Source organism: Salmo salar, unplaced genomic scaffold (assembly GCF_905237065.1).
Source record: "Salmo salar unplaced genomic scaffold, Ssal_v3.1, whole genome shotgun sequence".
Classification (NCBI taxonomy): domain Eukaryota; kingdom Metazoa; phylum Chordata; class Actinopteri; order Salmoniformes; family Salmonidae; genus Salmo; species Salmo salar.
In genome coordinates, this window is record NW_025547070.1 from 8,713 (window position 1) to 31,842 (window position 23,130).

Consider the following 23,130-nt stretch of genomic DNA (forward strand, 5'->3'; position numbering starts at 1 on the left):
AAACCTGAACGCCATCAAATCATCATGGTTTTCATGTGTTTGATTCCATTCCACTGACTCCGTTCCAGACATTATTACGAGCCGTCCTCCCCTAGGCAGACTCCAGTCAGTGGTGGATAGGTGGTGTTGAGTTACTCTAGTGCTGTTATTCATTAGCCAGACTGTTGGTCTGCGCTGATTGCTTTGCATACAGCCCGTGGGAACTGTGTGGGGGGTAAATCTATGTGCAGTGTGTATATGAATCACTTCTCTCTCCAGCATTTAAAAAGAAAAAAAAAAGTAATGTAACCTTTATTTAACTAGGCAAGTCAGTTAAGAACAAATTCTTATTTACAATGACGGCCGAACACCGGGCCCAAACCCGGGCGATGCTGGGCCAACACCATTACAGTATGAGGGTAGATATCAGACATTTTGTTAAAATCATAGGACCAAAAAAAAAAAAAAAAAATCGTTTAAAACGTTATTTCCAAACACATGGATCTTCTCTAAACCAGTTTATCAAAACACACGATTAAAGACAAAATATAAAAGAAAAAAGAAAGTGTAGAAAAATATATAATCAGATCCACCAACTTCTTCATTAGGTGTATAAAACAATCAGTGCCATTAGAGATTCATTCAAACTCTACTTATGAAGTAGTTTTCATATAACGACAATCCTCAGATTTACAAATAATGTTCAAAGCCAATGTTCAAAGGCTTGTCCCTTCTGTAGCCCCCGAAGTCCCCCTTTCCCTAGCTTCTACATGTTGAAGACCCTCACCCTAGCTTCTACATGTTGAAGACCCTCACCCTAGCTTCTACATGTTGAAGGGTCTTTCCCTAGCTTCTACATGTTGAAGGGTCTTTCACTAGCTTCTACATGTTGAAGGCCCTTTCCCTAGCTTCTACATGTTGAAGGCCCTTTCCCTAGCTTCTACATGTTGAAGGGTCTTTCCCTAGCTTCTACATGTTGAAGACCCTCACCCTAGCTTCTACATGTTGAAGGCCCTTTCCCTAGCTTCTACATGTTGAAGGCCCTCACCCTAGCTTCTACATGTTGAAGGCCCTTTCCCTTTCCCTAGCTTCTACATGTTGAAGGCCCTTTCCCTTTCCCTAGCTTCTACATGTTGAAGGCCCTTTCCCTAGCTTCTACATGTTGAAGACCCTTTCCCTATCTTCTACATGTTGAAGGCCCTTTCCCTAGCTTCTACATGTTGAAGGCCCTTTCCCTTTCCCTAGCTTCTACATGTTGAAGGCCCTTTCCCTAGCTTCTACATGTTGAAGGCCCTTTCCCTAGCTTCTACATGTTGAAGAACCTCACCCTAGCTTCTACATGTTGAAGAACCTCACCCTAGCTTCTACATGTTGAAGGCCCTTTCCCTAGCTTCTACATGTTGAAGGCCCTTTCCCTAGCTTCTACATGTTGAAGGCCCTTCCCCTTTCCCTAGCTTCTACATGTTGAAGGCCCTCACCCTAGCTTCTACATGTTGAAGGCCCTTTCCCTAGCTTCTACATGTTGAAGGCCCTTTCCCTAGCTTCTACATGTTGAAGGGTCTTTCCCTAGCTTCTACATGTTGAAGGGTCTTTCCCTAGCTTCTACATGTTGAAGGCCCTTGCCCTAGCTTCTACATGTTGAAGGCCCTTTCCCTAGCTTCTACATGTTGAATGCCCTTTCCCTAGCTTCTACATGTTGAAGGCCCTTTCCCTTTCCCTAGCTTCTACATGTTGAAGGCCCTTTCCCTAGCTTCTACATGTTGAAGGGTCTTTCCCTAGCTTCTACATGTTGAAGGCCCTTTCCCTAGCTTCTACATGTTGAAGGCCCTTTCCCTAGCTTCTACATGTTGAAGACCCTCACCCTAGCTTCTACATGTTGAAGGCCCTCACCCTAGCTTCTACATGTTGAAGGCCCTCACCCTAGCTTCTACATGTTGAAGGCCCTTTCCCTAGCTTCTACATGTTGAAGACCCTTTCCCTAGCTTCTACATGTTGAAGGCCCTTTCCCTAGCTTCTACATGTTGAAGGCCCTCACCCTAGCTTCTACATGTTGAAGGCCCTCACCCTAGCTTCTACATGTTGAAGGCCCTCACCCTAGCTTCTACATGTTGAAGGCCCTTTCCCTAGCTTCTACATGTTGAATGCCCTTTCCCTAGCTTCTACATGTTGAAGGCCCTTTCCCTAGCCTTTCCCTAGCTTCTACATGTTGAAGGCCCTCACCCTAGCTTCTACATGTTGAAGGCCCTCACCCTAGCTTCTACATGTTGAAGGCCCTCACCCTAGCTTCTACATGTTGAAGGCCCTTTCCCTAGCCTTTCCGTAGCTTCTACATGTTGAAGGCCATTTCCCTAGCTTCTACATGTTGAAGACCCTTTCCCTAGCTTCTACATGTTGAAGGCCCTTTCCCTAGCTTCTACATGTTGAAGGCCCTTTCCCTATCTTCTACATGTTGAAGGCCCTTTCCCTAGCTTCTACATGTTGAAGGCCCTCACCCTAGCTTCTACATGTTGAAGGCAGAAGGTTTAGGGTTTAGGGTGATGTTGCTCCTCACCCTCTTCTTCCTCCTCCTCCCCCTCTTTATACTCTTCCTTCTGCTCCTCTTCCCTCCTCTTCCTCCTCCTGCTGCTCCTCTTCCTCCTCCACCTGCTCCTCCTCCTCTTCCTCTTGCTCCTCCTCCTCCTCTTCCTCCTCCACCTGCTCCTCCTCCTCTTCCTCTTGCTCCTCCTCCTCCACTTCCTCATGGTACAAATACTCAGTATTTATCTTTGTGCCCTGCCAGGTAACTGTGCTAACATATGTTCCTCCTACTCTCCCTCCCTAACACGCTCCCTGCAGCCCCCCTTAGTGTTCCCTCGCTAAACTGGTACGTGAGCTTCCTCTTCACTTTACAAATCTCTCCCCGTTCTGCTGTAGTTTCTGAGCGCCCGGGCCATCTTCTGGTAAGTCATGGTCTTGCGATTCCCCTTCCTGCGTCCCCACAGCTGGGCTAGACGTTCCTTGTTCTGGGAGGAGAACTGGAAGGTTCCGGAGCAGGACTGTACCCACCAGATGCAGCTTCGCATGGAGGGGGTCTGAAGCATCTCAAACAGGAAGTGGAACAGACGCTCCTTCTTCTTTCCTGTCGGGTGGGGGGGCAAAGGCGGGATACAGGAAGTAAGTATATTGTTATTTATTATTGTTTATTCGTTATTAAGGTTGGTGTGTGTAGCTGGCTGGATGGGACATGGGTCTGATAGAAGAGTGAGAGAGGGGTCACTGGTGAGTACTGGTGTCAGTGTGTAGTGGTGTCAGTGTGTACTGGTGTCAGTGTGTAGTGGTGTCAGTGAAACTGGTGTCAGTGTGTAGTGGTGTGGTGGTGTCAGTGTGTGGTGGTGTCTGTGTGTACTGGTGTCAGTGTGTAGTGGTGTGGTGGTGTCAGTGTGTGGTGGTGTCAGTGTGTAGTGGTGTCAGTGTGTACTGGTGTGGTGGTGTCAGTGATACTGGTGTCAGTGTGTGGTGGTGTCAGTGTGTAGTGGTGTCAGTGTGTAGTGGTGTCAGTGTGTAGTGGTGTCAGTATTTAGTGGTGTTCAGTGTGTAGTGGTGTTCAGTGTGTAGTGGTGTTCAGTGTGTAGTGGTGTCAGTGTCAAAGTGTAGTGGTGTCAAAATGTAGTGGTGTCAGTATGTGGTGGTGTCAGTGTGTAGTGGTGTTCAGTGTGTAGTGGTGTCAGTGTGTAGTGGTGTTCAGTGTGTAGTGGTGTCAGTGTGTAGTGGTGTCAGTGTGTAGTGGTGTTCAGTGTGTAGTGGTGTCAGTATGTAGTGGTGTCAGTGTGTAGTGGTGTGGGTAGTGGTGTAGTGGTGTGGGTAGTGTGTATAGTGGTGTGGGTGTGTATAGTGGTGTGGGTAGTGTGTATAGTGGTGTGGGTAGTGTGTATAGTGGTGTGGGTAGTGTGTGTAGTGGTGTGGGTGTGTATAGTGGTGTGGGTAGTGTGTGTAGTGGTGTGGGTAGTGTATAGTGGTGTGGGTAGTGTGTAGTGGTGTGGTAGTGTGTATAGTGGTGTGGGTAGTGTGTATAGTGGTGTGGGTAGTGTGTATAGTGGTGTGGGTAGTGTGTATAGTGGTGTGGGTAGTGTGTATAGTGGTGTGGGTGTGTATAGTGGTGTGGGTGTGTGTATAGTGGTGTGGGTAGTGTGTATAGTGGTGTGGGTGTGTGTAGTGGTGTGGGTGTGTGTAGTGGTGTGGGTAGTGTGTAGTGGTGTGGGTAGTGTGTATAGTGGTGTGGGTGTGGGTAGTGTGTATAGTGGTGTGGGTAGTGTGTATAGTGGTGTGGGTGTGGGTAGTGTCTATAGTGGTGTGGGTAGTGTGCATAGTGGTGTGGGTGTGTGTAGTGGTGTGGGTAGTGTATAGTGGTGTGGGTAGTGTGGATAGTGGTGTGGTAGTGTATAGTGGTGTGGGTAGTGTATAGTGGTGTGGGTAGTGTATAGTGGTGTGGGTAATGTGTAGTGGTGTGGGTAGTGTGTATAGTGGTGTGGGTGTGTATTGTTGTGTGGGTGTGTATAGTGGTGTGGGTAGTGTGTATAGTGGTGTGGGTGTGTATTGTTGTGTGGGTGTGTATAGTGGTGTGGGTAGTGTGTAGTGGTGTCAGTGAAACTGGTGTCAGTGTGTAGTGGTGTGGTGGTGTCAGTGTGTGGTGGTGTCTGTGTGTACTGGTGTCAGTGTGTAGTGGTGTGGTGGTGTCAGTGTGTGGTGGTGTCAGTGTGTAGGGGTGTCAGTGTGTACTGGTGTGGTGGTGTCAGTGATACTGGTGTCAGTGTGTGGTGGTGTCAGTGTGTAGTGGTGTCAGTGTATAGTGGTGTCAGTGTGTAGTGGTGTCAGTAGGTAGTGGTGTCAGTGTGTGGTGGTGTCAGTATGTAGTGGTGTCAGTATTTAGTGGTGTTCAGTGTGTAGTGGTGTTCAGTGTGTAGTGGTGTCAGTGTGTAGTGGTGTTCAGTGTGTAGTGGTGTTCAGTGTGTAGTGGTGTCAGTGTCAAAGTGTAGTGGTGTCAAAATGTAGTGGTGTCAGTATGTGGTGGTGTCAGTGTGTAGTGGTGTTCAGTGTGTAGTGGTGTCAGTGTGTAGTGGTGTTCAGTGTGTAGTGGTGTCAGTGTGTAGTGGTGTTCAGTGTGTAGTGGTGTCAGTATGTAGTGGTGTCAGTGTGTAGTGGTGTGGGTAGTGGTGTAGTGGTGTGGGTAGTGTGTATAGTGGTGTGGGTGTGTATAGTGGTGTGGGTAGTGTGTATAGTGGTGTGGGTAGTGTGTGTAGTGGTGTGGGTGTGTGTATAGTGGTGTGGGTAGTGTGTGTAGTGGTGTGGGTAGTGTATAGTGGTGTGGGTAGTGTGTAGTGGTGTGGTAGTGTGTATAGTGGTGTGGGTAGTGTGTATAGTGGTGTGGGTAGTGTGTATAGTGGTGTGGGTGTGTGTATAGTGGTGTGGGTAGTGTGTATAGTGGTGTGGGTGTGTGTAGTGGTGTGGGTGTGTGTAGTGGTGTGGGTAGTGTGTAGTGGTGTGGGTAGTGTGTATAGTGGTGTGGGTAGTGTGTATAGTGGTGTGGGTGTGGGTAGTGTCTATAGTGGTGTGGGTAGTGTGCATAGTGGTGTGGGTGTGTGTAGTGGTGTGGGTAGTGTATAGTGGTGTGGGTAGTGTATAGTGGTGTGGGTAGTTTATAGTGGTGTGGGTAATGTGTAGTGGTGTGGGTAGTGTGTATAGTGGTGTGGGTGTGTATTGTTGTGTGGGTGTGTATAGTGGTGTGGGTAGTGTGTATAGTGGTGTGGGTGTGTATAGTGGTGTGGGTAGTGTGTACTGGTGTGGTAGTTTGTATAGTGGTGTGGGTAGTGTGTATAGTGGTGTGGGTGTGTATAGTGGTGTGGGTAGTGTGTATAGTGGTGTGGGTAGTGTGTATAGTGGTGTGGGTGTGTGTATAGTGTTTGGGTAGTGTGTATAGTGGTGTGGGTAGTGTGTATAGTGGTGTGGGTGTGTATAGTGGTGTGGGTAGTGTGTATAGTGGTGTGGGTGTGGGTAGTGTGTATAGTGGTGTGGGTAGTGTGTATAGTGGTGTGGGTAGTGTGCATAGTGGTGTGGGTAGTGTATAGTGGTGTGGGTAGTGTATAGTGGTGTGGGTAGTGTGTATAGTGGTGTGGGTGTGTATAGTGGTGTGGGTAGTGTGGATAGTGGTGTGGTAGTGTATAGTGGTGTGGGTAGTGTATAGTGGTGTGGGTAGTTTATAGTGGTGTGGGTAGTGTGTAGTGGTGTGGGTAGTGTATAGTGGTGTGGTAGTGTGTATAGTGGTGTGGGTGTGTGTAGTGGTGTGGGTAGTGTATAGTGGTGTGGGTAGTGTGTATAGTGGTGTGGGTAGTGTGTATAGTGGTGTGGTAGTGTATAGTGGTGTGGGTGTGTATAGTGGTGTGGGTAGTGTATAGTGGTGTGGGTAGTGTGTAGTGGTGTGGGTAGTGTAATGTGGGTAGTGTGTATAGTGGTGTGGGTAGTGGTGTGGGTAGTGGTGTGGGTAGTGTGTATAGTGGTGTGGTAGTGTGTAGTGGTGTGGGTAGTGTATTGTGGTGTGGTAGTGTGTAGTGGTGTGGTAGTGAATAGTGGTGTGTGTAGTGGTGTGGGTGTATAGTGGTGTGTGTGTGTAGTGGTGTGTGTGTGTGTAGTGGGGTTGGTGTATAGTGGTGTGTGTGTATAGTGGTGTGGGTGTGTGTAGTGGTGTGGGTGTGTGTAGTGGTGTGTATAGTGCTATGGGTGTATAGTGGTGTGTATAGTGGTGTGGGTGTGTATGGTGGTGTGGGTGTGTATGTATAGTGGTGTGTATGGTGGTGTGGGTAGTGTGTATAGTGGTGTGTATAGTGGTGTGTATAGTGGTGTATATAGTGGTGTGTATAGTGGTGTATATAGTGGTGTGGGTGTGTGTATTGTTGTTACCTGAGTGGGTGTATGTATTGTTGTGGGTAGTGTGTATAGTGGTGTGTATAGTGCTGTGGGTGTGTGTAGTGGTGTGGTAGTAGGTAGTGGTGTGGGTGTATAGTGGTGTGGGTAGTGTGTATAGTGTTGTGGGTGGTGTGTAGTGCTGTGGGTGTATGTATTGTTGTGGTAGTGTGTATAGTAGTGTATAGTGGTGTGGGTAGTGGTGTATATAGTGGTGTGTATAGTGGTGTGTATAGTGCTATGGGTGTGTGTAGTGTTGTGGGTAGTGTATAGTCGTGTGTATAGTGGTGTGTATAGTGGTGTGTATAGTGGTGTATATTTACATTTACATTTTAGTCATTTAGCAGACGCTCTTATCCAGAGCGACTTACAGTAGTGAATGCATACATTTCATACAATTTCATACATTTTTTTTTGCTGGCCCCCCGTGGGAATCGAACCCACAACCCTGGCGTTGCAAACACCATGCTCTACCAACTGAGCTACAGGGAAGGCTGTATATAGTACTGTGGGTGTATGTAGTGTTGTGGGTAGTGTGTAGTGCTATGGGTGTATGTATTGTTGTGTGTGTATAGTGGTGTGGGTAGTGTGTATAGTGGTGTGTATAGTGGTGTATATAGTACTGTGGGTGTATGTAGTGTTGTGGGTAGTGTATAGTGCTATGGGTGTATGTATTGTTGTGTGTGTATAGTGGTGTGGGTAGTGTGTATAGTGGTGTGTATAGTGGTGTATATAGTACTGTGGGTGTATGTAGTGTTGTGGGTAGTGTGTAGTGCTATGGGTGTATGTATTGTTGTGTGTGTATAGTGGTGTGGGTAGTGTGTATAGTGGTGTGTATAGTGGTGTATATAGTGCTGTGGGTGTATAGTGGTGTGGGTGGTGTGTAGTGCTGTGGGTGTATGTATTGTTGTGGTAGTGTGTATAGTAGTGTATAGTGGTGTGGGTAGTGGTGTATATAGTGGGGTGGGTAGTGTGTATAGTGGTGTGTATAGTGGTGTATATAGTGCTATGGGTGTGTGTAGTGTTGTGGGTAGTGTATAGTGGTGTGTATAGTGGTGTATATAGTGCTGTGGGTGTATGTAGTGTTGTGGGTAGTGTATAGTGGTGTATATAGTGGTGTGGGTAGTGTGTATAGTGGTGTGTATAGTGGTGTATATAGTGGTGTGGGTAGTGTGTATAGTGGTGTGTATAGTGGTGTATATAGTGGTGTGGGTAGTGTGTATAGTGGTGTGTATAGTGGTGTGTATAGTGGTGTGTATAGTGGTGTATATAGTGGTGTGGGTAGTGTGTATAGTGGTGTGTATAGTGGTGTATATAGTGGTGTGGGTAGTGTGTATAGTGGTGTGTATAGTGGTGTATATAGTGGTGTGGGTAGTGTGTATAGTGGTGTGTATAGTGGTGTATATAGTGGTGTGGGTAGTGTGTATAGTGGTGTGTATAGTGGTGTGTATAGTGGTGTGGGTAGTGTGTATAGTGGTGTGTATAGTGGTGTATATAGTGGTGTGGGTAGTGTGTATAGTGGTGTGTATAGTGGTGTATATAGTGGTGTGGGTAGTGTGTATAGTGGTGTGTATAGTGGTGTATATAGTGGTGTGGGTAGTGTGTATAGTGGTGTGTATAGTGGTGTATATAGTGGTGTGGGTAGTGTGTATAGTGGTGTGTATAGTGGTGTGTATAGTGGTGTGGGTAGTGTGTATAGTGTGTGTGTATAGTGGTGTATATAGTGGTGTGGGTAGTGTGTATAGTGGTGTGTTTAGTGGTGTATATAGTGGTGTGGGTAGTGTGTATAGTGGTGTGTATAGTGGTGTGTATAGTGGTGTGGGTAGTGTGTATAGTGGTGTGTATAGTGGTGTATATAGTGGTGTGGGTGTGTGTATTGTTGTTACCTGAGTGTGAAGCCAGGGGCAGCGTTTCGCTCGTCTTCCTGCCTCTCCTCTCAGCAGGGGGGCAGGTCAGAGCATCGGCAGGAGAGGATGGTGGGTAGTCTAGACAGACGGAGCCGGTGGAATCGGACTCGCTGCAGGGTGTTGTCTCGTTGGAGTAGGCGCCGCGCTCCTGAAACACACACCTCTACTCAGTCAGACAGGTTATATAGGAGTCTGACGTTATTATTATTATTACAATCAGCCTCAGCTGATTCATATCAACCTCTTTCCTTATTAATGTGTAGTACTGTGTAGTATTAATAACGTGTAGTACTGTGTAGTATTAATAATGTGTAGTACTGTGTAGTATTAATAACGTGTAGTACTGTGTAGTATTAATAATGTGTAGTACTGTGTAGTATTAATAATGTGTAGTACTGTGTAGTATTAATAATGTGTAGTACTGTGTAGTATTAATAATATGTAGTACTGTGTAGTACACATGTAGTAGCCCTGTTGTATGTGTGTAGTACACGTGTAGTACATGTTTAGTGTTGTGCGTGTGTAGTAAACGTGTAGTAGTCATGTTGTATGTGTGTAGTAACCGTGTAGTAGTAATGTTGTATGTGTGTAGTAAACGGGTAGTAGCCCTGTTGTGTTATATGTGTGTAGTAACCGTGTAGTACATGTTTAGTGTTGTACGTGTGTAGTAAACGTGTAGTAGTCATGTTGTATGTGTGTAGTAACCGTGTAGTAGTAATGTTGTATGTGTGTAGTAAACGGGTAGTAGTAATGTTGTATGTGTGTAGTAAACGGGTAGTAGTCATGTTGAGTGTTGTATGTGTGTAGTAAACGTGTAATAGTAATGTTGTATGTGTAGTGGAGCAGCCTTCTCAGCTGTCTTGACCTTCTATACCGCAATGTACATTTTTACAAAGGAAATGAATTGAACAGTCCATCGACTTCTTCTTGCCCAATGAGCTAAGCAGTCAGGCATATGATGTCCCGCAGGCTAAGCTAATGGCTAAGTTCTAACAGGGGGGTTTTCCTATTGAAATGTCTATAGTGGAAGGGCCTAAATATTAACATTATACAAATGTGCAAATATACATCAATTATAATATTGTAATCACTTAATAAAATAGCTAAATGCTATTTTTTCCTGCGTTACGGCTCCTACGGCGCGCATGTTGTGTGAGAGGGTGTGTTCATTGTTCATAGCTTCCCTGTGGCTCAGTTGGTAGAGCATGGTGTTTGCAACGCCAGCATGGTGTGTGAGAGGGTGTGTTCATTGTGCTCACCCAGTGGTTGCCATGAAGACGAGGCCATTCTGTGTGCGGAGCCTGTTTTTCATATTCCTTATTAGGAGAACTATAGTCGTAATGCCACTGGTAGGCATACTGACCAGACCAGCTGTTCTCTGGAGAGACAATATGTCAACCAATCAACCAATCAAGGTAATCACCCAATCAACCAATCAGGCAATCAGGCAATCACCCAATCAACCAATCAGGCAATCACCCAATCAACCAATCAGGCAATCAACCAATCAACCAATCAACCAATCAGGCAATCAATTTATTAATCAATCAATAAGATAATAAACAAATGTATAAATCAATCAGTCGATCAATTAAATCAATCAACCACTCAATCAATCAATCAATCAATCACTCAATCAATCAATCAGGCAATCAGTTTATTAATCAATCAATAAGATAATTAAATCAATCAACCAATCAATCACTCAATTAATCAATCAACCAATCAGGCAATCAGTTTATTAATCAATCAATAAGATAATTAAATCAATCAATCAATCAATCAATCAATCAATCAATGAATTAACTCACACACGCTCACCTATGATGCTGGTTCCCTGGTGTTGGTTTGAGTGTGTGTGTGTTTGCTGAGCGGGCGTGGTAGGAGGCGTAGGTGGTGTGTGTTGAACATCCAGGGAGTGTTCCTGCAGGTATTCTTCAATGACTTCCAGGTCCACCTCTACTGGGGTCTGGGCAGGACCGGACCAGCCTGAGATATAACCCATCTAGAGGAGAGGAGACAGCATGGTCAGTGTACACATACTGTGTATATTTGTGTATAATATTGAGTTGTAGCCCATTTTGCCCTCAGAACAGCCTCAATTCGTCAGGGCGTGGGACTCTAGAAGGTGTCGAAAGCGTTCAAGGTGACTCCCAATGCTTCCCCACAGTTGTGTCAAGTTGGCTGGATGTCCTTTGGGTGGTGGAACATTCTAGATACATATATGAAACTGTTGAGTGTGAAAAACCCAGCAGCGTTGACGTTCTTGACACACTCAAACCAGTGTGCCTGGCACCTACCACCATACCCCGTTCAAAGGCACTTTAATATTTTGTTTTGCCCATTCACCCTCGGAATGGTCGCACATAAACAATCCATGTCTCAATTGTCTCAAGGCTTAAAAATCCTTCTTTAACTTGTCTCCTCCCCTTCATCTACTCTGATTGAAGTGGATTTAACAGGTGACATCAATAAGGGATCATAGCTTTCACCTGGATTCACCTGGTCGGTCCATGTCCTAATGTTTCTAATATGTTGTAAAATTACTGTATTTATATACACCTTCTAGCTCAAACATACTCAGCACACAATCACTGGATATAACTTCAATACCTGTAACAAGGACTGTAACAAGAACTGCAACAAGGACTGTAACAAGGACTGTAACAAGGACTGTAATAAGGACTGTAACAAGGACTGTAACAAGGACTGTAATAAGGACTGTAAGAAGGACTGTAAGAAGGACTGTAGTAAGGACTGTAACAAGAACTGTAACAAGGACTGTAACAAGGACTGTAACAAGGACTGTAATAAGGACTGTAACAAGGACTGTAACAAAGACTGTAACAAGGACTGTAACAAGGACTGTAACAAGGACTGTATTGTTGACTGTATTAATGACTGTATTATTGACTGTATTAATGACTGTAACAAGGACTGTAACAAGGACTGTAACAAGGACTGTAGCAAGGACTGTAATAAGGACTGTATTGTTGACTGTGTTAATGACTGTAACTATGACTGTAACAAGGACTGTAACAAGGACTGTAATAAGGACTGTAATAAGGACTGTAACAAGGACTGTAATAAGGACTGTAACAAGGACTGTAACAAGGACTGTAATAAGGACTGTAATAAGGACTGTAACAAGGACTGTAATAAGGACTGTAACAAGGACTGTAACAAGAACTGTAACAAGGACTGTATTATTGACTGTATTATTGACTGTATTAATGACTGTAACAAGGACTGTAACAAGGACTGTAACAAGGACTGTAATAAGGACTGTAACACTGACTGTATTATTGACTGTATTAATGACTGTAACAATGACTGTAACAAGGACTGTAACAAGGACTGTAACAAGGACTGTAGCAAAGACTGTAGCAAGGACTGTAACAAGGACTGTAATAAGGACTGTAACAAGGACTGTAATAAGGACTGTAATAAGGACTGTAACACTGACTGTAACAAGGACTGTAATAAGGACTGTAACAAGGACTGTAACACTGACTGCAACACTGACTGTAACAAGGACTGTAATAAGGACTGTAACAATGACTGTAACAAGGACTGTAACAAGGACTGTAACAATGACTGTAACAAGGACTGTAATAAGGACTGTAACAAGGACTGTAACAAGGACTGTAACAAGGACTGTAACAAGGACTGTAGCAAGGACTGTAATAAGGACTGTATTGTTGACTGTGTTAATGACTGTAACTATGACTGTAACAAGGACTGTAACAAGGACTGTAATAAGGACTGTAATAAGGACTGTAATAAGGACTGTAACAAGGACTGTAACAAGGACTGTAACAAGGACTGTAATAAGGACTGTAATAAGGACTGTAACAAGGACTGTAACAAGGACTGTAAAAAGGACTGTAATAAGGACTGTAACAAGGACTGTAACAAGAACTGTAACAAGGACTGTAACAAGGACTGTAACAAGGACTGTAACAAGGACTGTAACAAGGACTGTAACAAGGACTGTAACAAGGACTGTAATAAGGACTGTAACAAGGACTGTAGCAAGGACTGTAATAAGGACTGTATTGTTGACTGTGTTAATGACTGTAACTATGACTGTAACAAGGACTGTAACAAGGACTGTAATAAGGACTGTAATAAGGACTGTAATAAGGACTGTAACAAGGACTGTAACAAGGACTGTAACAAGGACTGTAACAAGGACTGTAACAAGGACTGTAACAAGGACTGTAACAAGGACTGTAATAAGGACTGTAACAAGGACTGTAACAAGAACTGTAACAAGGACTGTAATAAGGACTGTAACAAGGACTGTAATAAGGACTGTAACAAGGACTGTAACAAGGACTGTAACAAGGACTGTAATAAGGACTGTATTATTGACTGTATTATTGACTGTATTAATGACTGTAACAAGGACTGTAACAAGGACTGTAACAAGGACTGTAACAAGGACTGTAATAAGGACTGTAACACTGACTGTATTATTGACTGTATTAATGACTGTAACAAGGACTGTAACAAGGACTGTAACAAGGACTGTAACAAGGACTGTAGCAAAGACTGTAGCAAGGACTGTAACAAGGACTGTAAAAAGGACTGTAACAAGGACTGTAATAAGGACTGTAATAAGGACTGTAACAAGGACTGTAATAAGGACTGTAACAAGGACTGTAACAAGGACTGTAACAAGGACTGTAACAAGGACTGTAACAAGGACTGTAATAAGGACTGTAACAAGGAATGTAACAAGGACTGTAACAAGGACTGTAACAAGGACTGTAGCAAGGACTGTAATAAGGACTGTATTGTTGACTGTGTTAATGACTGTAACTATGACTGTAACAAGGACTGTAACAAGGACTGTAATAAGGACTGTAATAAGGACTGTAACAAGGACTGTAACAAGGACTGTAATAAGGACTGTAACAAGGACTGTAACAAGGACTGTAATAAGGACTGTAATAAGGACTGTAACAAGGACTGTAACAAGGACTGTAAAAAGGACTGCAATAAGGACTGTAACAAGGACTGTATTATTGACTGTATTAATGACTGTAACAAGGACTGTAACAAGGACTGTAACAAGGACTGTAGCAAAGACTGTAGCAAGGACTGGTCCCGTGTGGCTCAGTTGGTAGAGCATGGTGTTTGCAACGCCAGGGTTGTGGGTTCGATTCCCACGGGGGACCAGTACGGAGAAAAATGTATGAAATGTATGCACTACTGTAAGTTGCTCTGGATAAGAGCATCTGCTAAATGACTAAAAAAAAATATAAAATATAAAGAACTGTAACAAGGACTGTAATAAGGACTGTAACAAGGACTGTAACAAGGACTGTAATAAGGACTGTAACAAGGACTGTAACAAGGACTGTAACAAGGACTGTAACAAGGACTGTAACAAGGACTGTAACAAGGACTGTAATAAGGACTGTAACAAGGACTGTAACAAGGACTGTATTATTGACTGTATTATTGACTGTATTAATGACTGTAACAAGGACTGTAACAAGGACTGTAATAAGGACTGTAACAATGACTGTAACAATGACTGTAACAAGGACTGTAACAAGGACTGTAGCAAGGACTGTAATAAGGACTGTAACAAGGACTGGAATAAGGACTGTAATAAGGACTGTAACACTGACTGTAACAAGGACTGTAATAAGGACTGTAACAAGGACTGTAACACTGACTGCAACACTGACTGTAACAAGGACTGTAACAAGGACTGTAACAATGACTGTAATAAGGACTGTAACAATGACTGTAATAAGGACTGTAACACCAACTGTAACAAGGACTGTAACAAGGACTGTAACAAGGACTGTAACAGGGACTGTAACAGGGACTGTAACAAGGACTGTATCAAGGACTGTAGTAAAGACTGTAGCAAGGACTGTAACAAGGACTGTAACAAGGACTGTAATAAGGACTGCAACAAGGACTGTAACAAGGACTGTAACAAGGACTGTAATAAGGACTGTAACAATGACTGTTAAAAGGACTGTAATAAGGACTGTAACAAGGACTGTAACAAGGACTGTAATAAGGACTGTAACAAGGACTGTAATAAGGACTGTAACAAGGACTGTAACAAGGACTGTAACAAGGACTGTAATAAGGACTGTAACAAGGACTGTAACAAGGACTGTAATAAGGACTGTAGCAAGGACTGTAACAAGGACTGTAACAAGGACTGTAACAAGGACTTTAATAAGGACTGTAACAAGGACTGTAATAAGGACTGTAACACTGACTATAATAAGGACTGTAACAAGGACTGTAACAAGGACTGTAACAAGGACTGTAACGAGGACTGTAACACCAACTGTAATAAGGACTGTAACAAGGACTGTAACACTGACTGTAACAAGGACTGTAACAAGGACTGTAACAGGACTGTATTATTGACTGTATTAATGACTGTAACAAGGACTGTAACAAGGACTGTAACAAGGACTGTAACAAGGACTGTAGCAAAGACTGTAGCAAAGACTGTAGCAAGGACTGTAACAAGGACTGTAACAAGGGCTGTAATAAGGACTGTAATAAGGACTGTAACAAGGACTGTAATAAGGACTGTAATAAGGACTGTAACACTGACTGTAACAAGGACTGTAATAAGGACTGTAACAAGGACTGTAACACTGACTGCAACACTGACTGTAACAAGGACTGTAATAAGGACTGTAACAATGACTGTAACAAGGACTGTAACAAGGACTGTAACAAGGACTGTAACAATGACTGTAACAAGGACTGTAACAAGGACTGTAATAAGGAAGGTAACAAGGACTGTAACAAGGACTGTAACAAGGACTGTAACAAGGACTGTAATAACGACTGTAATAAGGACTGTAACAGGGACTGTAACAAGGACTGTAACAAGGACTGTAGCGAGGACTGTAACACCAACTGTAATAAGGATTGTATCAAGGACTGTAACAAGGACTGTAACAAGGACTGTAACAAGGACTGTAATAAGGACTGTAACAAGGACTGTAACAAGGACTGTAATAAGGACTGTAATAACGACTGTAATAAGGACTGTAACAGGGACTGTAACAAGGACTGTAACAAGGACTGTAATAAGGACTGTAACAAGGACTGTAGTAAAGACTGTAGCAAGGACTGTAACAAGGACTGTAACAAGGACTGTAATAAGGAGTGTAACAAGGACTGTAATAAGGACTGCAACAAGGACTGTAACAAGGACTGTAATAAGGACTGTAACAAGGACTGTAACAAGGACTGTAACACTGACTGTAACACTGACTGTAACAAGGACTGTAACAAGGACTGTAATAAGGACTGTAACAAGGACTGTAATAAGGACTGTAACAAGGACTGTAACAAGGACTGTAACAAGGACTGTAACACTGACTGTAATAAGGACTGTAACAAGGACTGTAATAAGGACTGTAACAAGGACTGTAACAAGGACTGTAACAAGGACTGTAATAAGGACTGTAGCAAGGACTGTAACAAGGACTGTAACAAGGACTGTAACACTGACTGTAATAAGGACTGTAACAAGGACTGTAATAAGGACTGTAACAAGGACTGTAACAAGGACTGTAACAAGGACTGTAATAAATCACTGCCATCAACATCTTCTAATGACATCTGGAATCCCACAAAATTGAAAAAGGGGGATCCCGTCTGAAAGGGGATCACGTCTGAATGGGATCCTGTCTGAACGGGGATCCCGTCTGAACGGGGATCACTTCGGAACGGGGATCACGTCTGAAGGGGGATCCCGTCTGAACGGGGATCCCGTCTGAACGGGGATCACTTCGGAACGGGGATCACGTCTGAAGGGGGATCCCGTCTGAAGGGGGATCCCGTCTGAATGGGATCCTGTCTGAACGGGGATCCCGTCTGAACGGGGATCACTTCGGAACGGGGATCACATCTGAACGGGGATCACGTCTGAACGGGGATCACGTCTGCATGTGATATTTCCTCACATCACTGTCTGTTTTTTTTTATTCTATAACTGACAAGACTCCTTTCCAATATCAGATAACTCCAACTTTGAAGACACTTTATAAATGCAGGCCCTGGTCTCTCTTTTAAAAGTTCTGTTAGTAGTATTCTGTAGTTATTGTATAGTAATACACAGTAGTATATATTTAATAGTTGTTGTATGGACGTGTTAGTAGTATTCTGTAGTTACTGTATAGTAATACACAGTAGTATATATTTAATAGTTGTTGTACGGACCAGAAGGTGTTAGTAGTGTACTGTAGTTATTGTATAGTAATACACAGTAGTATATATTTAATAGTTGTTGTATGGATGTGTTAGTAGTATTCTGTAGTTACTGTATAGTAATACACAGTAGTATATATTTAATAGTTGTTGTACGGACCAGAAGGTGTTAGTAGTGTACTGTAGTTATTGTATAGTAATACACAGTAGTATATATTTAATAGTTGATGTACGGACCAGAAGGTGTTAGTAGTGTACTGTAGTTATTGTATAGTAATACACAGTAGTATATATTTAATACTGTACTGTAGTTAATAACTGTTAGGCTGTTGTTGTTCTGAAGACGCACAACAGCAACCTGCTCGGCTACTTTGACTACACACACACACACACACACACACACACACACACACACACACACACACACACACACACACACACACACACACACACACACACACACACACACACACACACACACACACACACACACACACACACACACACACACACACACTGTCTGCTTTGACTAGCAAATATATGCAAGTGTTGGTCACTCTCACAGCAACATCAAGGGAATATAAACACACAGAAAATAAAGACTTATTTAGAATTATTCTAGCTGCATAGCTACAGCACATTGATCAAACAGAGTCGTGGTCAGTCAGTCTGGGAGTTTGGCAGAAGGGTGAAAGAAGGATTCACACACACACAGAAACAGGCCTCCCTGACCCTTTTTACAATAGAAAACACAGAGTCTCTTGAGGTATAAAATAAACTCACTCTCACCGTCTCCAGAGTAGCCAACATGTCGACACGCACTATCTGAAAATCATAAAACACATTCTTTAAATACCAGAATACCAGGAGAGAGAATAGCAGGTTAGCAGCAGGTTAACAGCAGGTTAGCAGCAGGTTAGCAGCAGGTTAACAGCAGGTTAGCAGCAGGTTAGCAGCAGGTTAGCAGCAGGTTAGCAGCAGGTTAGCAGCAGGTTAACAGCAGAAGAACAGCAGGTTAACAGCAGGTTAACAGCAGAAGAACAGCAGAAGAACAGCAGGTTAACGGCAGGTTAACAGCAGGTTAACAGCAGGTTAACAGCAGAAGAACAGCAGGTTAACAGCAGGTTAACAGCAGGTTAACAGCAGGTTAACAGCAGGAGAACAGCAGGTTAACAGCAGGTTAACAGCAGGTTAACAGCAGCTTAACAGCAGGTTAACAGCAGGTTAACAGTAGAAGAACAGCAGGTTAACAGCAGGTTAACAGCAGGTTAACAGCAGCTTAACAGCAGGTTAACAGTAGAAGAACAGCAGGTTAACAGCAGGTTAACAGCAGGTTAACAGCAGCTTAACAGCAGGTTAACAGCAGGTTAACAGCAGGTTAACAGCAGAAGAACAGCAGGTTAACAGCAGGTTAACAGCAGGTTAACAGCAGGTTAACAGCAGCTTAACAGCAGGTTAACAGCAGGTTAACAGTAGAAGAACAGCAGGTTAACAGCAGGTTAACAGCAGGTTAACAGTAGAAGAACAGCAGGTTAACAGCAGGAGAACAGCAGGTTAACAGCAGGTTAACAGCAGGTTAGCAGCAGAAGAACAGCAGGTTAACAGCAGGTTAACAGCAGGAGAACAGCAGGTTAACAGCAGGTTAACAGTAGAAGAACAGCAGGTTAACAGCAGGTTAACAGCAGAAGAACAGCAGAAGAACAGCAGGTTAACAGCAGGTTAACAGCAGGTTAACAGCAGCTTAACAGCAGGTTAACAGCAGGTTAACAGTAGAAGAACAGCAGGTTAACAGCAGGTTAACAGCAGGTTAACAGCAGCTTAACAGCAGGTTAACAGTAGAAGAACAGCAGGTTAACAGCAGGTTAACAGCAGGTTAACAGCAGCTTAACAGCAGGTTAACAGCAGGTTAACAGCAGGTTAACAGCAGAAGAACAGCAGGTTAACAGCAGGTTAACAGCAGGTTAACAGCAGGTTAACAGCAGGAGAACAGCAGGTTAACAGCAGGTTAACAGCAGGTTAACAGCAGGTTAACAGCAGGTTAACAGCAGGTTAACAGCAGAAGAACAGCAGGCTAACAGCAGGTTAACAGCAGGTTAACAGCAGGTTAACAGCAGGTTAACAGCAGCTTAACAGCAGGTTAACAGCAGAAGAACAGCAGGCTAACAGCAGGTTAACAGTGCAAAAGTGCGTAAAATTAAAGCCAGCAAAAGTAAAACTCTCAATGAGAGATGGAGGGACATCTCTACCTCTTTGAGTCCTTTAGTTGTTTGACAGATTGATGCAGTAAAATCCTACAGAGAGAGAGGTGTGATGGAGGAAGAGAGACAGAACGAGTGAGCCGGTGAAAGCTCCTCCTGTCCCTTATATACTCTCTCTCTCTCTCTCTCAGGCATCTCTCTCTCTCTCTCTCTCTCTCTCTCTCTCTCTCTCAGGAATCTCTCTCTCTCTCTCTCTCTCTCTCTCTCTCTCTCAGGCATCTCTCTCTCTCTCTCTCAGGAATCTCTCTCTCTCTCTCTCTCTCTCTCTCTCTCAGGAATCTCTCTCTCTCTCTCTCTCTCTCGCTCTCTCTCTCTCAGGAATCTCTCTCTCTCTCTCTCTCTCTCTCTCTCTCTCTCAGGAATCTCTCTCTCTCTCTCTCTCTCTCTCGCTCTCTCTCAGATACTCTCTCTCTCTCTCTCTCTGTCTCTCTCTCTCTCTCTCTCAGGCATCCTCTCTCTCTCTCTCTCTCTCTCTCTCTCTCTCTCTCTCTCTCTCTCAGGAATCTCTCTCTCTCTCTCTCTCTCCTCTCTCTCTCTCTCTCTCAGGAATCTCTCTCTCTCTCTCTCTTTCTCTCTCTCTCTCTCAGGAATCTCTCTCTCTCTCTCTCTCTCTCTCTCTCTCTCTCTCTCTCTCTCAGGAATCTCTCTCTCTCTCTCTCTCTCTCTCGCTCTCTCTCAGATATCTCTCTCTCTCTCTCTCTCTCTCTCTCTCTCTCTCAGGAATCTCTCTCTCTCTCTCTCTCTCTCTCTCTCTCAGGAATCTCTCTCTCTCTCTCTCTCTCTCTCTCTCTCTCTCTCTCTCTCTCTCAGGAATCTTCTCTCTCTCTCTCTCTCTCTCTCTCTCTCTCTCTCTCTCAGGAATCTCTCTCTCTCTCTCTCTCTCTCAGGAATCTCTCTCTCTCTCTCTCTCTCTCTCTCTTCAGGAATCTCTCTCTCTCTCTCTCTCTCTCTCGGAATCTCTCTCTCTCTCTCAGACTCTTCACTAGTCACTCTATCATTATGTAAAGTTTCTCACCATGAGTTTAGGTGGGTGTAAGGGGGAGGTGGAGCCTAGTCTCTCACCATGGGTTTCAGTATCATCATTCCTCTGTATTAAAGGTGGACAGGTGAGCTGAGGTCCAAGTAGGACACCTGTTTAAACAATGAGCACACCTGCAAACAATACTCATGTCTAATGTGTTGCACTACAAATTTAACAAATGCATAAATGCAATGCACGCACGCACGCACGCACTCACACACACACACACACACACACACACACACACACACACACACACACACACACACACACACACACACACACACACACACAGACACAGACACACACACAGGTACGTGCGAGGAGGCTGATTTCAGATCCGTGTTTGAGGCCTGCTGAGTTAGCAGTTCCACATCCTTCTCTATAAAGCTCTCTGTTATATTGGTATGTCGTCTGACTGACACTCTGTTCTGAAAAAAAAACCACACACATTAAGAAATCACCACAAAACATTAACCTCAATCCGTCACAGAATGAAGAAAATAACAATGCAGAATGACACAACATCCAACATCTTCACTGGAATGGGGAACGATACTTCCCTCTTCTTATGATCAAATTAGGGAACGTCAGAATAGAGGAAGCAAATGTTGCATTATTTTGCTGAGGTGCACATCTACTAATGTGTTATTGATTGAGAAACTGCATAGAACAATATTAATCGGAATATAATGCATAGAAAAATGAGGACAGTGCGACATCATGTGTCCACCGTGGCATTGACCAGGTCCTGTGACAGCCTTATGACCTGTTGCAACAATGTTTGGACAGTGTTATAACCTGCTATTCATCACAAAGCAAGGCCGCAACGTCATGTCATGGGTGTGTGTTTGATAGCAGGATGGACAACACATACAGATACTATAAATCACAGTTTATCAGTATGCTGTCAACCCAGGCGTAGGAAAAGAGATGAAGGTTTAATTCACCTCTGATTGGAGAGGCAGGACAGAATTAACCCATAACACACTGTCACTTCCTGTCCTCTCTCATACAATACTTGTTCTTTTGATCCAGGACATGACTATCTGACTCCATACAGGTGTGTTATCAGGACATGACTATCTGACTCCATACAGGTGTGTTATCAGGACATGACTATCTGACTCCATACAGGTGTGTTATCAGGACATGACTATCTGACTCCATACAGGTGTGTTATCAGGACATGACTATCTGACTCCATACAGGTGTGTTATCAGGACATGACTATCTGACTCCATACAGGTGTGTTATCAGGACATGACTATCTGACTCCATACAGGTGTGTTATCAGGACATGACTATCTGACTCCATACAGGTGTGTTATCAGGACATGACTATCTGACTCCATACAGGTGTGTTATCAGGACATGACTATCTGACTCCATACAGGTGTGTTATCAGGACATGACTATCTGACTCCATACAGGTGTGTTATCAGGACATGACTATCTGACTCCATACAGGTGTGTTATCATGACTATCTGACTCCATACAGGTGTGTTATCAGGACGTGACTATCTGACTCCATACAGGTGTGTTATCAGGACATGACTATCTGACTCCATACAGGTGTGTTATCAGGACTATCTGACTCCATACAGGTGTGTTATCAGGACATGACTATCTGACTCCATACAGGTGTGTTATCAGGACATGACTATCTGACTCCATACAGGTGTGTTATCAGGACATGACTATCTGACTCCATACAGGTGTGTTATCATGACTATCTGACTCCATACAGGTGTGTTATCAGGACATGACTATCTGACTCCATACAGGTGTGTTATCAGGACATGACTATCTGACTCCATACAGGTGTGTTATCAGGACATGACTATCTGACTCCATACAGGTGTGTTATCAGGACATGACTATCTGACTCCATACAGGTGTGTTATCAGGACATGACTATCTGACTCCATACAGGTGTGTTATCAGGACATGACTATCTGACTCCAGACAGGTGTGTTATCAGGACATGACTATCTGACTCCATACAGGTGTGTTATCAGGACATGACTATCTGACTCCATACAGGTGTGTTATCAGGACATGACTATCTGACTCCATACAGGTGTGTTATCAGGACATGACTATCTGACTCCATACAGGTGTGTTATCAGGACATGACTATCTGACTCCATACAGGTGTGTTATCAGGACTATCTGACTCCATACAGGTGTGTTATCAGGACATGACTATCTGACTCCATACAGGTGTGTTATCAGGACATGACTATCTGACTCCATACAGGTGTGTTATCAGGACATGACTATCTGACTCCATACAGGTGTGTTATCAGGACATGACTATCTGACTCCATACAGGTGTGTTATCAGGACATGACTATCTGACTCCATACAGGTGTGTTATCAGACGACTATCTGACTCCATACAGGTGTGTTATCAGGACATGACTATCTGACTCCATACAGGTGTGTTATCAGGACATGACTATCTGACTCCATACAGGTGTGTTATCAGGACATGACTATCTGACTCCATACAGGTGTGTTATCAGATGACTATCTGACTCCATACAGGTGTGTTATCAGGACATGACTATCTGACTCCATACAGGTGTGTTATCAGGACATGACTATCTGACTCCATACAGGTGTGTTATCAGGACATGACTATCTGACTCCATACAGGTGTGTTATCAGGACATGACTATCTGACTCCATACAGGTGTGTTATCAGGACTATCTGACTCCATACAGGTGTGTTATCAGGACATGACTATCTGACTCCATACAGGTGTGTTATCAGGACGTGACTATCTGACTCCATACAGGTGTGTTATC

At 43.7% G+C, this 23,130-nt stretch overlaps 1 protein-coding gene and 1 long non-coding RNA gene across 3 annotated transcripts; both read right to left on the reverse strand.

Moving 5' to 3' along the window:
• Positions 1–275: 275 nt before the first annotated feature.
• LOC123731706 (uncharacterized) lies at positions 276–2,813 on the reverse strand. Its single transcript, XR_006762801.1, has 2 exons — positions 1,331–2,813; positions 276–1,051 (listed from the first exon to the last, which is right to left on the reverse strand). It is a non-coding gene; the product is annotated as an uncharacterized lncRNA (long non-coding RNA).
• Positions 2,814–2,849: 36 nt separating this feature from the next.
• LOC123731705 (uncharacterized) lies at positions 2,850–19,381 on the reverse strand. 2 transcript variants are annotated; one of them, XM_045711108.1, is made up of 6 exons: positions 19,280–19,381; positions 17,823–17,858; positions 10,641–10,824; positions 10,079–10,197; positions 8,799–8,967; positions 2,850–3,097 (listed from the first exon to the last, which is right to left on the reverse strand). In XM_045711108.1, the coding sequence occupies exons 2-6, from the start codon at positions 17,841–17,843 to the stop codon at positions 2,865–2,867; spliced, it is 726 nt and encodes a 241-aa protein (XP_045567064.1). In that variant the 5' UTR covers positions 17,844–17,858; positions 19,280–19,381; the 3' UTR covers positions 2,850–2,864. The 2 variants fall into 2 exon arrangements, with proteins under 2 accessions (XP_045567064.1, XP_045567063.1); XM_045711107.1 differs by having other exon boundaries at positions 17,817–17,858; positions 19,280–19,374.
• Between the last annotated feature and the right edge of the window lie 3,749 nt (positions 19,382–23,130).

Coding starts and splice junctions, on each gene's coding strand:
- LOC123731705 (XM_045711107.1), bottom strand. CDS start 17,843: ATGTTGGCTACTCTGGAGACGGTGAGA. Junction 10,198..10,640: donor CCAGGGAACCAGCATCATAG/GTGAGCGTGTGT, acceptor TTGTCTCTCCAG/AGAACAGCTGGTCTGGTCAG. Junction 3,098..8,798: donor GCCCCTGGCTTCACACTCAG/GTAACAACAATA, acceptor CCCACCCGACAG/GAAAGAAGAAGGAGCGTCTG.